This window comes from Electrona antarctica, assembly GCF_951216825.1.
Source record: "Electrona antarctica genome assembly, chromosome: 18".
Lineage (NCBI taxonomy): Eukaryota > Metazoa > Chordata > Actinopteri > Myctophiformes > Myctophidae > Electrona > Electrona antarctica.
Window position 1 is genome coordinate 15,227,772 of NC_136799.1, and position 14,867 is coordinate 15,242,638.

A 14,867-nucleotide genomic window follows, 5' to 3' on the forward strand; every position below is an offset into this window, starting at 1 on the left:
CGGCACCGGATTTCTCCTCTCATCCACTTGCATTAAGTTGCTCAAAAGCGCATGAGGCGATTTCACTCCTCCTTCCGAGTAGGAACAGAGTGCATTCTGGGAAGAATTGGGCCAAATCGTGAACGCGCTGTGCCGTTGACTATCATTGCACGCGTAGCCATGCGCTTGAATGTTTAGTGTGATTAATTCAACTATAATGTATAAATAAATGTTCAAACTCTGCATTTCATTTGAGAGATTTGTGATAAAAATAAATGAATCCTATTATTTCTTCCATTTTTCCATCATCAGTTCCACTGAAATCTACAGTGTGAAAGCAACATTATAAATGTTACATGCTCAATAAATGCCTTAAATGTATCCATGTCAACAAAAATAAAATCATGATATGCCAGGATATTATTATCTCATATCTCATCAAGAAGGAACACAACAAGCTATCGATGTCTATCTTCATTAAACATTAATATATAACATTATTACATGGAAATAGCTGTATTTATTATTATAGTATAATAAATACAGCTATTACCATGTTTTCCAATTAAGGCACAGCCTGAATCTCATTAGAAGCAGCATGAGCAGATTATTGATTACATTAGAAACATGATTCAATCATTTTCTTTTCAACACATGACAACATGACAGCCAGAGCGCATGGCTATTTGTGGGTCCCTGCTATGGACTGGAATAACTGATGACAATGCTGTTTTCTGAGAACACCACTGCAAGGTCAAATTCTGACTCGGTCAGCTGAATTTGCTGTAAGAGGGTTTATAATATAGGTGGATTTGCGTACTTGTGTGAAGAATGAAAATGTTTTCTTTATTTCTGTGATTCAAACAATCAGAGATTATATGAAATTAAATCGTTTGAGCAAAATGCCACCAGAGATTAAAGGAAAACTGATTGACTGTTTTTTAGGCCAAGTCCGAAAAATTATCAAAATGCCGTGAAAGGAGTCCTCCACACAACATGTAAGACTATGTTTTGGTAATATCATGTGTTACACAGGGTTCCTGCTACATACAGCCCTTAGAGTATATATGAATAGAGACGGCACCGGATTTCTCCTCTCATCCACTTGCATTAAGTTGCTCAAAAGCGCATGAGGCGATTTCACTCCTCCTTCCGAGTAGGAACAGAGTGCATTCTGGGAAGAATTGGGCCAAATCGTGAACGCGCTGTGCCGTTGACTATCATTGCACGCGTTCACGTATGAAACAGCGTTCACGTGTCATCATGAACGTGCGCAATGATAGTCAACGGACCAGAATTGGCCCAGCGCTGCAATACCAAATCCGGCCACTATGTCCATTTCGCCTCAGGGTTTCCTCCGGGTGCCGTCTCTATTCATATATACTCTAAGATACAGCCAACCAGTTGTAGAAATGTACAGATTGAGGCTTTGATGAAATGCTGATACACGAGACCATTAGGGTTTGATGGAAGATGGTTCTTCTGAAAATGTTTGCTAAATTGTTCTTCTGAACATGTTTGCTAGTCTGACCATTTCAAATACTCCTTAATCGTAAAATGAAATACCTATTATTACAGAGCTTGACTTTAGCAGCCAAATGGTGCAGAGCAGCAGTGTTACAATACAAGCCAAGAGAAAGACATCCTGGGATTCAAAAGACTGAAATCAGCCTGAGAACAATTCATCCTCCGCCCCTTTGAAGTAAACAGATCTCAGAGGCCGGTACAGCTACTATTCACGATTCACGGCATCGTCAAGGGAATTAAGCACTTTCGTGGCGTTACTTCTTAGAGGAGAAGAACTTCCTTAAGACATTCCTCTTGGACCTGTCCTTGGTGGTGAGGTCATCAGCTCCATGGGGGGGCATGCCCGGTTGAGAGACACCATGGTCGGTAGGGGAAGGTGGAGGAGGGGTTTGCGGGTGAAGACTCCGTGGAAGACTTCTAGACTCCTCGACACCTTCAGCAATGGACCAAAAGGCACAGTATTAATTACATTTGGCATTTGGCAAAATTACTTTTAAAGGAGCTTTCAGTGATTTGGGTGATTTGGAAAACCCCCTAGTCCGCTCCGGTAACAAGATGTGCACATGCACGCACTACAGTGCACTACGCACTACACGCGACAGGCCAACAGCACACACACCAAGGCCCGCCCCCGCTCAATTATGATTGGCGGAAGGCCCCTCTCTATTCTGATTGGATGAAGGCTGGGTCACCTATAGCCAAAAACAAAACCTAAGGTTTTTTGACCCCCAGGGGTTAACACACCAAACGCCTGGGGTTATTTAATCCATTAAATCAGAGCGCCCAGCGATTTATAGCAGCGGAGCACATTTAGCGACGGACCAGGCGCTATCCCGGATGTAGCTGAAGTAGCGGACTCAAGTTTAATTTCCCTCTCTCTCTCTCTCTCTCTCTCTCTCTCTCCTCGCCTTCTTCTTCTTCGCTGGCTTTGGGGCCTTGGCTCTCCTCAAGTTTATTTTGTTGTGTTGGGGCAGCAATGTCCTTCTGTTTGGCAGTGGGCTCTTTTTGTGGCACCATGGAGCCTTGAATTCATGGTGATTGGTAATTTGATGACCGGCGGAGTCTTCAGCAGGAAACTCAATGGAGACTCTGTCAGTCTCCGCCACTCACCAAATTATGAGTTTATACAGTATATTAGGAATGCGCCGAAAACCAAAAAAAATCTCCATGAGGTGTAATTGATAGATTAGTGATAGATAGGTGAACTATCCCTTTTAAAGGTTTAGAACCAAGTCTCAGTGATTTACCTGTGTGCCTCTCCTCTCCCCCCTCAGAGTAGTGGTGGACGTTGTAGTAGGTATGGGGGGGTTTGGGAGGTGGCTCTCTCTCCGTAGATGTCTGTCTCTGCTGTCCATCAGCCCTGTCCAAAGGTTTGGTCAAAACAGGATCTTCCACCACCTCAGATAGCTTCTCAGAGCTCAGGTTGACAGATGACGCTCTTCTAAACAACAGAGATGACCAGCTGAAAGGGCTTCTATTGACAATAAAAGATACTGGCCTAAAGCTCTCTAGACTAGAGCAGAGGTGATGAGCTCAGGTCACGGGGACCTAGATCAGACCGATATACGTCTGACAGCTGGAACAGAAAACCATCAGTAATCTATCTGGGTCGATAATAAGTGCTCTGCTTCGTCACATTTGGCTAAGTGGAGGACCGTGTTGAGTACCTGAGAAAAATTATAATCGTGAAATGTACAATATTGATCTTTTTTTATTGTACAATATTGTAAAATTGTACAATTTACGAAATGTAGGCCTATTTCTTTTCCTAGATCATGTACCTGTAACTGTTTCTTAACCTTCATTGGTGAACTATTGTGTGTTTGCACGTTGCTGTGTATAATGTGTATTTGGATGGGACGGATCCCAGGAAGAATCGGGAATATATAATATAGTAATATAACCACTGTTATATTAGGGACCTTCTCTAGAATCTGTCATAAGGCTGTGTGGAAAAGAGGAAAAGTGTTGAGTGTTCTGATCAGTTCAGTTACCCAGAGTCATCCGAGTCTGTACTGTTCTGGGAACAGCTCTGTAGCTCTCCAACCCAGCTCAGCTGCAGGTCTCTGTTGGGAGCGGCAAACAGGTACTGGCTTCCATCCTCCAGACTGAAGGTTCATATGGAGAATAATAGATTCATATATATCATAAATTCGGTACAGAATTTAACACATTTATCCAAATTCTACTTGTTGTTCTCTAAGCAGTGGTTCCCAAATGCTTTAGCTCAAGACGACGCTTGCCCGGGAAAATAGAAGATCTACAAGCTCACCACGCATCACGGCACGACGGCACGTTATGAGCTTGTACATCTACTATTTTCACTACTTCTAATGCCAGGATTGATTCATCTATTTATCGCGCATTGCCAAGGTTTTCCGCTTGCAACCCTTATTTTGAAGAGCCAAATATCTGTAACCGGGTGTTACGATGACATAATGCTGTGTGTGCATGGTGTCTTGACCGGTTGTTGTTCTCTCGCTCCGTGCAGAATAAACCCGACCACGAGTATCACAGCGCCTGCTGTCGGCCGTTGAAAAACAATCTTTTCACCAGAACTGACATTCATTGCACCGATTTGAAGATACAGGCCATTGAAAGCTAGCCTCGCGTTGCGATACTAATATACCACTGCGCTGGGCTAAATCCGCCTCGGGGCATATGCATATGCAATAGGGGCGGGTGAAGTGTGGCTGCACCAGGCTAATTGAAAGCAGCATATAGAGTGCAAGTGGATGCGCGCGCATCTTCAAAATGGCCGCTGTCCCACTTACACTGTTATGCTAACGAGCAGCAGCGGTAAAGAATATAAATCCTAGAAAACGTAGGCTACGGTTCTGGCGGGCTGCAAGACAAAAGTAATTCTACACTTACTACAGTTTGGGCAGGCTCTGTATTAAAAGATTATTTTGAATGTATTTATGGAAATAATTTGATTCCTTTATTTAAAAAATACTTTTGAAAATGTGTTTTTAATTAAAAAAAATTAAACGTAGGAAACGGAAAAAAACGGGGATATTTAGCAACCCATATAAATGGGTCATGGGTCCCGACCCACTGTTTGGGAAACAGTGGTCCTAATTAACTCCTAACGACTTACATCAGCTTGAATGTGTGGTCCTTCCTGCGGTAGTATGGGTTCTCCCTACACACTGCTCCCAGCATGCTGATTGGAGGCCATCTAGAGGTCTTCTGTGGTATTACATTTCAGCACACATTTTCATTCATAAGATAAAACAACTAAATTCAAGTTACTTGCTGAGGTCTTTATCTTTATATAAAGACCTGTAGTTGAAACAACCGTATGAAAAATGGAGATATTTTAGTATTTAAAGGTAGGGTAAGTAATATTCTTATGCTTAAATAAGTGTTAAATAGCTCTATAGTCTGATGACACTCATTGCTATAGTATAGACTGTTAAGTAACAGAGCAGGGGTCTCCTTGTCTCTGCAGCTGTTTGGTAAACAGAAAACACGTCAGGATTGGACGCTTACACAGGACACAGGATAAACACGTGAAATTGGAAGTGATGACACAAGGAAATGTGAGCATACAAAAATGGGAACGGTAACACTATAAAATAAGCTGATAAATGGGTACTCTCTCCTGATTGGCACCTCAGAGCTGGAGAGACAGGGAGAAAGGGTTGAAAACCACTGCTCAATAGCAGGGGTTCTCAACCTTTTTGGCTGGGTACCCCCGGAAATGCTTTGGCCATGTCTCGCGACCCCCGCCCCGCCCCTCCTCACCACCAATACAAACTGACTGCAAAAATAACCTAAATAATAGAGAAAATATATCATAAATGAATACTGAAACCAGATATAATCATTAAGTTTATGCATGCACCAAGTACTATGTAAACTCTTCATTTCCATTTTCCAGCCATGTAGTTGCAATTTTGTTTTAGTTTTTTTAATAATTTGGGGACCCCCCAAAATAATTTGGCGACCCCCCGAGGGGTCGCGACTCACAGGTTGAGAACCCCTGCTCTATAGCAATGATTACTATCAGAATATAGTGCTTTAAACAAAACTAAACTAAAAAAGCCCTTTTGTTTTCACCCAAAAATATCACATACCCTAGCATTAATTAACTCATGTGGTGTCCATACATACCTCTTTTGCAGCCTGTGTGTCTCTGTACAGACTGAGCGTCTCTCTCTCCAGAACCGCATAAACCGTCTCCCAGTGCTCCGCCCCCTGACAAAACACACTGATTACCCGAGGGCTTACATTGCTATAGAAGAGATATCACAAAAGAATAGCTCAATTCATTTGGTTTGCTTTAATTTCCCCCATAAGATGTATAATAATAATAATCTATGATCGAGTGACAACTCAATATTATTGAGAGGGAGAACAAAGTTGTGTCTCTCCATGATGTAATGTCTGTGCTTCGGGACAGTACTGTTTCTGTTGTTCGTTCAGACAGACAGACAGTGTCTGAGTGTCTCACCTTGTTTCCTCCCTGTTTGAGTTTGATCTCCAACATCCCGTCCATCCTGACTACCAGGCCTGCCTTCTCCCACACACACACACACACACACACACACACACACACACACACACACACACACACACACACACACACACACACACACACACACACACACACACACACACACACACACACACACACACACACACACACACACACACACACACACACACACACACACACACACACACACACACACACACACACACACACACACACACACACGCACAAGGACAGACATACACATGCACAGAATGTCAACATAATCAATAAGTCTCACCTCAAGTCTCAATATCATAAACAAAGACTACCGTATATGTTTCTTACATCAGAGAGACTGGTGTCGTCCTCCGGGATCTCCTCCAACTTCCTCCGCAGCACTGGGGGGGGTGGGGAGGGCTCAGGGGACAGCTCCTCATCCAGCATTGTGACTGGTAGAGGTGGAGATGAAGAATCAGGAAGGTCCTTCCTGATTGGTGGGTCGGTAAGACGTCCCCTCGTCGGAGGTGTGGGCGATTCGGTGGGAGTTGAAAGGCTTTCTGTGATTGGTGGTGGTGGGGGTGGAGGCGCGGTGGGAGTGACAAGCTTTCTTACTGGCGGAGGTGAGTCGGGGGAGCCGCAGAGCATCTCTGACTGGCTAATTGGCCGAGAGGGGGCGGGATCTGAGGGAAGCGGCAACTGCTGCTCGCCCCAGGAGACCTTGGGCTTCGGAGCAACTCTGGGTTTGGCTTTAGGGCTTTCATCTTCATCAGGAGAGGCGGAGGAGAGCACAGGATAAGGTTTGGAGGAGGAGGAGGGGGAGGATGGAAGGGAGGAGGTAGGTTTAGGAGTGAAGCGGGAGGGTGAGGGGTGGCTCTTCCACACCTCCACATCAGGATCCCGTGACTCCTCCTCCAACCTCAGCCTCCTCTCTCTGAAAGAGCCCACGGCAGAAGAGGGAGACGGGCTGGGAGGTGGACTAGGGGAGGTGGCGGGCTGGGCAGCGACTACCTGTCTTGCTGCTCTAGGAGTTGGACTAGAGGAGGTGGCGGGCTGGGCAGCGACTACCTGTCTCGCTGCTCTAGGAGGTGGACTAGAGGAGGTGGCGGGCTGGGCAGCGACTACCTGTCTCGCTGCTCTAGGAGGTGGACTAGAGGAGGTGGTGGGCTGGGCAGCGACTACCTGTCTCGCTGCTCTCCCAGGCGCCTGCCTTTCTCTCTCTCCGTTCACTTGTCTGTCTGTTCCGGGTGAGTCCACCCGTCTGTCTCCTCGGGCATCCGTGTCCACCTGTCTGTCTTTTCTGGCCTGTTGTTCTACTTGTCTCTCTTTGGGTCTGTCTACCCGTCTGTCTGCTCTAAGCTGTCTGTCTGTCTGCCTGCCGCTGCTGACTCGTCGGACTATGGCGCTGGGGGAGGTGGAAGTGACGCGGGAGGTCTTGGGGTCTGACGGCTTCCTCTTCAGGGAGGAAACGCGGACCACCGCAGCTTCGCGTTCCTTGTTTCCACGGAGACCAAGTCTCTTTTCCCGCTGGGATAAAAAAACAGAATAACGAATAATATCAAAAACAAACATGCAATCATGCAAGAAACTTACTTTGGCATCTGGTGAGAAACGGTTAAAGGGGAATTCTGCAGTATAACCTTGTTTTTTACTGAATTCTGATGATAATGTATGTATGAACCACCGTTAGTGGCGAAAAAATATATAAATGGTGTTATGGTTTTTAGCAGGTAGGTGGGGTCAAATGCTGTCCTGGTCAAGGCGGAAGCCACAGAGTGACAACATTCTGTGGACTTATTTACCACATCATCTAAAACAGATGTAAATAAAACAAAAACAAAAACCATTTTTGAGCGTTCTAAGAAGCGATGAATCACTGAGGAGCACTCGGTGTGGAGCTTTCCTTTCTTTCTTTCTTTCTTTCCGCTTCTTCCAGTGATCAATGGATATATAAAACAGCTAGTCCGGGATTCCCCTTTAACACATTGAGGCCCCGGACCTATTTAATCCATTAATAAAATGTGCCCATCATTTATAGCGCCCGGACCACTTTTACCGGCGCACCGGCAGTTGTTGTGAATGTCTGTGTAGCAGCTAACAATAGCCACACCACTCTAGAGTCGATCGACAACAACGGGAGGTAAGAATAAATCTATCGCGACAGGATCTTTTTTCATAATTAGACAGGATGATTTAGATCGCGAGTTATGAACGTTTTCAGATTTTCGCTTTCAATCTCCGTCTGGGGCACTTGACCATGAACTTGAACTTGACGGTAATCTCCGTCTGGGGCCTCTAAACTGTTAACAACTGACGAAGAACGTCTGAGAAGTATACTACTGGACTGTGTTGTGAGTGTCCTACCTGTGTGATCTAGTATACTACTGGGCTGTGTTGTGAGTGTCCTACCTGTGTGATCTAGTATACTACTGGGCTGTGTTGTGAGTGTCCTACCTGTGTGATCTAGTATACTACTGGGCTGTGTTGTGAGTGTCCTACCTGTGTGATCTAGTATACTACTGGGCTGTGTTGTGAGTGTCCTACCTGTGTGATCTAGTATACTAATGGACTGTGTTGTGAGTGTCCTACCTGTGTGATCTAGTATACTACTGGACTGTGTTGTGAGTGTCCTACCTGTGTGATCTAGTATACTACTGGACTGTGTTGTGAGTGTCCTACCTGTGTGATCTAGTATACTAATGGACTGTGTTGTGAGTGTCCTACCTGTGTGATCTAGTATACTAATGGACTGTGTTGTGAGTGTCCTACCTGTGTGATCTAGTATACTAATGGACTGTGTTGTGAGTGTCCTACCTGTGTGATCTAGTATACTACTGGACTGTGTTGTGAGTGTCCTACCTGTGTGATCTAGTATACTACTGGACTGTGTTGTGAGTGTCCTACCTGTGTGATCTAGTATACTAATGGACTGTGTTGTGAGTGTCCTACCTGTGTGATCTAGTATACTACTGGACTGTGTTGTGAGTGTCCTACCTGTGTGATCTAGTATACTACTGGACTGTGTTGTGAGTGTCCTACCTGTGTGATCTAGTATACTAATGGACTGTGTTGTGAGTGTCCTACCTGTGTGATCTAGTATACTACTGGACTGTGTTGTGAGTGTCCTACCTGTGTGATCTAGTATACTAATGGACTGTGTTGTGAGTGTCCTACCTGTGTGATCTAGTATACTACTGGACTGTGTTGTGAGTGTCCTACCTGTGTGATCTAGTATACTACCGGACTGTGTTGTGAGTGTCCTACCTGGGTGATCTAGTATACTACTGGACTGTGTTGTGAGTGTCCTACCTGTGTGATCTTCTGTTGCAACGCTGCAAAGCGCTCATTCTGGGCTTGGATCATAGCCTCTAGGTCCTCTTGCTTCTTCATCAACTCCATAACGTCAGAAACAGAATCCTGTAGGACCAATGTGACGTCAGCAGTTAGTACCGACCCGTGTTGTTTTAGATCCACTACTTGTTTTTTTTTTACACCGACAGATAATGTTCGCAACCTCTGTTTTATGTCAAGGACCCCAAAAATCAATTACCTGTATGGATTCGGCCACAGATCCCCATCTGAAAACATTTTGTGCCAGGGACCCCGATACTAGTTACAAATAGCAGATCTAAAAGCTCTCAATGCGTTGCAATGTGATTCATTGAGAGCTTGCTGATCGGCTATTTTCAAATAGCCATGTATATAGGTTTACAGTAGTTAAACTGATTTAAATTTAGCTGGGCACCCCCTGGAACCCCCTCAAGGACCCCTGGGGGTCCCTGGACACACTTTCAGAACCACTGATAGTACTGTAGTGGCTACTGATTGTGTTTTAGACCCTGATTGTGGTCTAGACCAGTGGTCACTGGTTCCCAAACTGGGGGTCTCCAAATAATGTTGTGAGGTTTTTTGTATTTTGTTCCAAAAATGTGTTTCAAAACGGGTCAATCCTGCAAACTAAACTTTGGAAGCCAATGTTAGCCAATTAGGATGGAATATGAAATATCGGAAAGATCCATCTTGATCACATGACTATAGAGATCTATACTGTGTACCGATTTGTGTTATTTTTGGACCGAATCTGGAGGAGTAATATAAAAAAATGTGTTTTACAAAAGTCAGCCTCCTGGTGGCGCTATAAAAGGCAGATTAAAGGTTTTTCCTTTGCCTCTAGGGAGTGTACATGCCAAGTTTCACGCAGAACAGGCCGTTCTGGAAAAATCGTCGTTGGCATCCAGGGAGTGTGTGTGCAAAGTTGGGCCAACGGTGCCGGAGATTAGCTGTCCACAGACGGGCGGACGGACGGACACACACACACACACACACACACACACACACACGGACGGACGGACGGACGGACGGACGGACGGACGGACGGACGGACGGACGGACGGAGTGCAAAACATACACTCCAATCGTAGCCAATCAGGATGGATAATTATGAGAAATCAAACAAATCACATGATCACATGACTATGGAGAGCATGTGTACCGATTTGCGTGAAATTTGGATAAAATCTGAAGGAGTAATATTAGAAAATGTGTTTTACATATGTCGGCCTCCTGGTGGCGCTATAAAGAGCAGATGTGAAAAATTCCAGGCAAAGGTTTTTCCTTGGCCTCTAGGGAGTGTGCATACATGGTTTTACACAGATCGGTGCAGTTATAGGTAAAAACACAAATCGGCCAGTTATAGCGCCACCAAGAGGCTGAGTTGAAAATATTCAAGTGGCATTTCTTCCTCGACCTAGTGGGAATGTGCGTGCAAAATGTTACGGAAATCACACCATGTGTTCATGATTTGCAGCATTTTGTTTGAAACGGAGCACTCCTGCGAACTTTGGAAGCCAATCTTAGCCAATCAGGATGGAGTCTGAAAAATCTGAAAGATCTGTTTCGTTCAATGGCTCTAGAGAGACTGTGTACCAATTTGCGTAATGTTTGGACAAAATCTGTAGGTGTACTGTCAAAACATTTGTTTTGCACAAAGCGGCCTCCTGGTGGCGCTATAACAGGCCAATGTGAAAACTTTGGGGCAGAGGTTCAGCTCTGACATTCAGGGAGTGTGTGTGCAGAGTATGGCTGCGATCAAGCCAACGGTGCCAGAGATTAGCTGTTCACAGACGGACGGACGGACGGACACACGGACGGACGGACACACGGACGGACGGACGGAGTGCAAAACATACTCTCTCCCCATGCCTTCGGCCTGGTGGAGACAATAATGGGACCTTGATATGAAAAGGTTCTATAGAACCAACCAGAGACCCACCCCATAGTCCTCAGATCGCAGGGTGTTCTCGTAGGAGCTGAGCCAGCGCTCCGCCTGCTCCAGCTCTCTCCTCAGCATCATGATCTCCATCTCCTCCTCGTACACCACCCTGGTCTCCTCCCACACCTCCTCCACCCGCTCCTGCAGATCCTCCAGCTCACACACACGCTCCTCCACCTACGGTACAAAGAGGTCAGCAAAATGTCACATTTATGAAATTCTGAAGTGAAAATTCAGTTTTCTTAAACGTACCAGGTACTTAAATTATTTTTAATATTTGAAAGATGTTTGGTAGGGATGTATATACAGATATGAGTCATAGTCAATGCCAGAACACTCATATATTTCACCCGAAAAATTACTTATTTTCTATCAATTACACAGACCATGAAGCCTTGAATTCATGGAGATGTTTCAGATTTGGTCGCTGGCACAAACTGTTTTCAGATGGGGATCTGCGGTCAATTACAAATACGTAGGGGTCCTACACCTACTGAGGCCGCCGGTCATCCTGAGTCAATTATTGGCTCAGGAAGGAGACAAGAACAAAAGAAATGTGTGAAGTGAGGGGCGTTCTTATCATCATACATCACATTCCATGCTCAGCCAATCAAATCATCACTATGGTTATGGTAGGTACACACTGACACACAAAGCTGGAGGGGCATAGGAGGGGCTAGCGTCCCTCAAAAATCTCCATGAATTCAAGGCTTGATGGGGTGAGTAATTGATAGAAAATAAGTCATTCTTTGGGTGAACTACTCCTTTTAGTACCTGGTAAACCACCTAGAAGTAGCATCAATCTAACGTCTTTACGTAGTGTGTCTGTGAGACATCTCACCTCTTGGCTCATGAAGTTGCCGTCCAGCACCATTCGACGCCCTTCATCTTTCACAGCCTGCGATTTGTGGAGCTGTCTCTCAATCTGCAGGTGGTACTCATCGTGCTTTTTGATTAGCTGCTCCAGGTCCGTCCCCTCCCCTCCTAGCCCCTCCCCTCTCACCAGAGACAGCATCTCTCTCAGCCAAGACCTGAGACAAAGAGACAACAGATGTCAGTCCATAGATGTCATCTTCTGTCTGTCTGTCACTGTCCACTCAACTTCACACTTGGCAGGTGTGCTATATTGTTGAGAACCCAAGAAAGTGCAGAATAGAGTTAAGTAGACCGGATAAGGCCGGGCTCCACTGAGTGCGTTGTGTCGCGTTGCATTTGGACGGCGTAAAAAAATTAACCGTGGCGAATGGGTGACACCGCCCAGACGCCGTCCAAACGCAACCGTCGGCAGTGGAGCACCCTTCATTGATTAAAGAGGGAACATTCCCTGCGTTGCCGATGACGGAACACTGATGGACACCCGACCATGGCTGCAGTGGAGGTTCGCCGTTTCTCTCTAGAACCAGCCCACTCACGCGTGCGTGCGTGCATGCGAATGTTCCGGGTATACTTGGGCACTGTCTCACCGAACAACTTGGCGTGTGTTCCAAAAGATAATATAATATAATATAATATAATATAATATAATATAATATAATATAATATAATATAATATAATATAATATAATATAATATAATATAATATAATATAATATAATATAATATAATATAATATAATATAATATAATATAATATAATATAAAGAGAACTTACATGAGTTCAGTCCAGCGGGTCAGGTATCGGTGTACAGCATCAGCCTGGCCCAGTCTCTCTCGGCGCTGGGAGGCCTTGTCCTGGAGGTTTTCCCACAAGGCATCCACCTCCTCCAGCCTCCCAGTCACAGCAGCTCTGGCCTGGGGCTGCCGTCTGCCCAGTGCCCTGGCCTCCTCTCTGCTCCTGGTCACCTCCTCTGACAGCACAGCCAGATCCCTCTGAACACGCGGGCACGCGTACACACGCATGTGCACACATGCACACACGCACACACGCACACACGCACACACGCACACACACACACACACACACACACACACACACAGTAAACATGCATCCTATTGTATATCATTTATTTTTACATGCAAGGTTCTTGGTTCACCTATGAACCTGAGGCACTAACACTGTCTCTCTGCATTAGATGTGTTTACCTTGTGAATGGATGAAGAGTCGGTCTACTAAATGCCTAAATCGTAATTGTAATAAATTATAAATTGCATGGTATATTCTATTTCCAGAATTCGGAATAAGGGCCTATAGGCCTAATAATCCAGGATCTTTCCTATTTCCACGGGGTGCATACTTAGTTTAGACTAGTCATTGGTTAGACATGGGTTAAGGTTAGGTTTAGGTGTGCTAGCACAGTCTTTCCTATAGCTCCACATGCCCAGAGAGCGCTACTTAACCTGGGTGTCTCCTACCTCCAGTGCTTCATGTTGTCTAAGCAGGGTCTGGACAGAGAGCAGATCATGGTCCAGGTCTTCAGAGTCCAGGCCAGCCTCCTTCTCAGTCATTCTGCTCTTCAGCTCATCCATGTCATGGTTGAACTGGTGGACCTCCCTGGCTGCACTGAGATTCTGAAAACACAGGAAACATTTTATTCACTCTACATTTAACAGACCTAGAAGTCTTAACCTCTTTCCTGTTGTACTGTTACATGAAGCTCAGACGTTTGTTTAATCATGCTTTCGATGCATGGCTTTCCAAAATTACATCATGTGGCAGCCAAGTCTATGGACTTTAATGTTTGTTTAGGACAGTGAATGACAACGTCAGACGTCATCTGGCTGATATAAATACTGCCCTCGCTGCGCCCATAACTTCAAACGAGTGTGATTCTTATTTAGCACGGGTTCATAGAGAGCAGGCACTGCAACACAGGTGTTGAGGCAGGAATCGATGTTGAGGCAGGAATCAAATCGCTTAACTAGTTGAGCCACCACCCCAAGCAGGTAACATTAAAACCCATTAAAACCAGGAAAGCATCCGTGTCATTTTAGATTTATTTTGTGTTCGCAATACAACAAATAGCTCAACATTTTCGAAAAGTGCAACAACCACTGATTGAAAAGATAATTTGTGGAATCGACCTCAGGTCTCAATGGGTACAAATGTACAGTAGGTTGTGTGCTGTAAACAGTGAACTGTAGCTATAGTTCAACTTATTGGGGGATTCCGTGGGTTCTTCTAACCTGCTGTCGGGTCTTGATGGTCTGGTTTATCTCATCCCACAGTGAGCTGAGGTCCAGCAGCTTCCTCTGGACCTCTGGTCTCTGCTGAACAGACCGTCCCAGCTGCTGCACCGACGCCAGGCGGCTCTGACCTAGACCACGCACCTCACACACCACCTCCTCCTGCTTCTTCTGAAGAACCTATAGACGCCAAGGATTTACACTGCGTTAGTACCGTTAACAGTCTGGGACACGCCGACGTGATGAAAACCTTCTCGAGAAACTGGGTTGTTTCAGTAGCTGTTCTGGATCTGGATTCTGGACACGTGAAGGACAGTAGAAATCACTTTACACAGTATAAAAGTAAAAAAATAGAAAAAGCAACAAATCTCAAACTTTCGATTATCGTTTGAGTTCATAAAGCTAAGTCTATTGTCCATCCTTGGTATATGTCTATGTCTGTCAGTCTTCGGGATGTTCAAAATGAATTTATAAACGTGTCAATTGG

General features: G+C 45.1%; 1 protein-coding gene across 1 annotated transcript in view; it reads right to left on the reverse strand.

Moving 5' to 3' along the window:
* Nucleotides 1-286: 286 nt before the first annotated feature.
* Nucleotides 287-14,867, reverse strand: part of sptbn5 (spectrin, beta, non-erythrocytic 5) — a gene marked incomplete at its 5' end in the record, with an annotated part of 78,719 nt that continues 64,138 nt past the window's right edge. Inside the window, 14 exons of the mRNA XM_079528623.1 lie at nucleotides 287-1,708; nucleotides 1,751-1,939; nucleotides 2,754-2,947; nucleotides 3,501-3,614; nucleotides 4,607-4,698; nucleotides 5,626-5,709; nucleotides 5,966-6,028; nucleotides 6,335-7,513; nucleotides 9,296-9,403; nucleotides 11,259-11,435; nucleotides 12,100-12,289; nucleotides 12,909-13,126; nucleotides 13,610-13,765; nucleotides 14,381-14,560. Of these exons, the coding sequence (XP_079384749.1) occupies nucleotides 1,761-1,939; nucleotides 2,754-2,947; nucleotides 3,501-3,614; nucleotides 4,607-4,698; nucleotides 5,626-5,709; nucleotides 5,966-6,028; nucleotides 6,335-7,513; nucleotides 9,296-9,403; nucleotides 11,259-11,435; nucleotides 12,100-12,289; nucleotides 12,909-13,126; nucleotides 13,610-13,765; nucleotides 14,381-14,560 (2,934 nt within the window). The 3' untranslated portion in view covers nucleotides 287-1,708; nucleotides 1,751-1,760. The remainder of the gene's footprint in view (nucleotides 1,709-1,750; nucleotides 1,940-2,753; nucleotides 2,948-3,500; nucleotides 3,615-4,606; nucleotides 4,699-5,625; nucleotides 5,710-5,965; nucleotides 6,029-6,334; nucleotides 7,514-9,295; nucleotides 9,404-11,258; nucleotides 11,436-12,099; nucleotides 12,290-12,908; nucleotides 13,127-13,609; nucleotides 13,766-14,380; nucleotides 14,561-14,867) is intronic.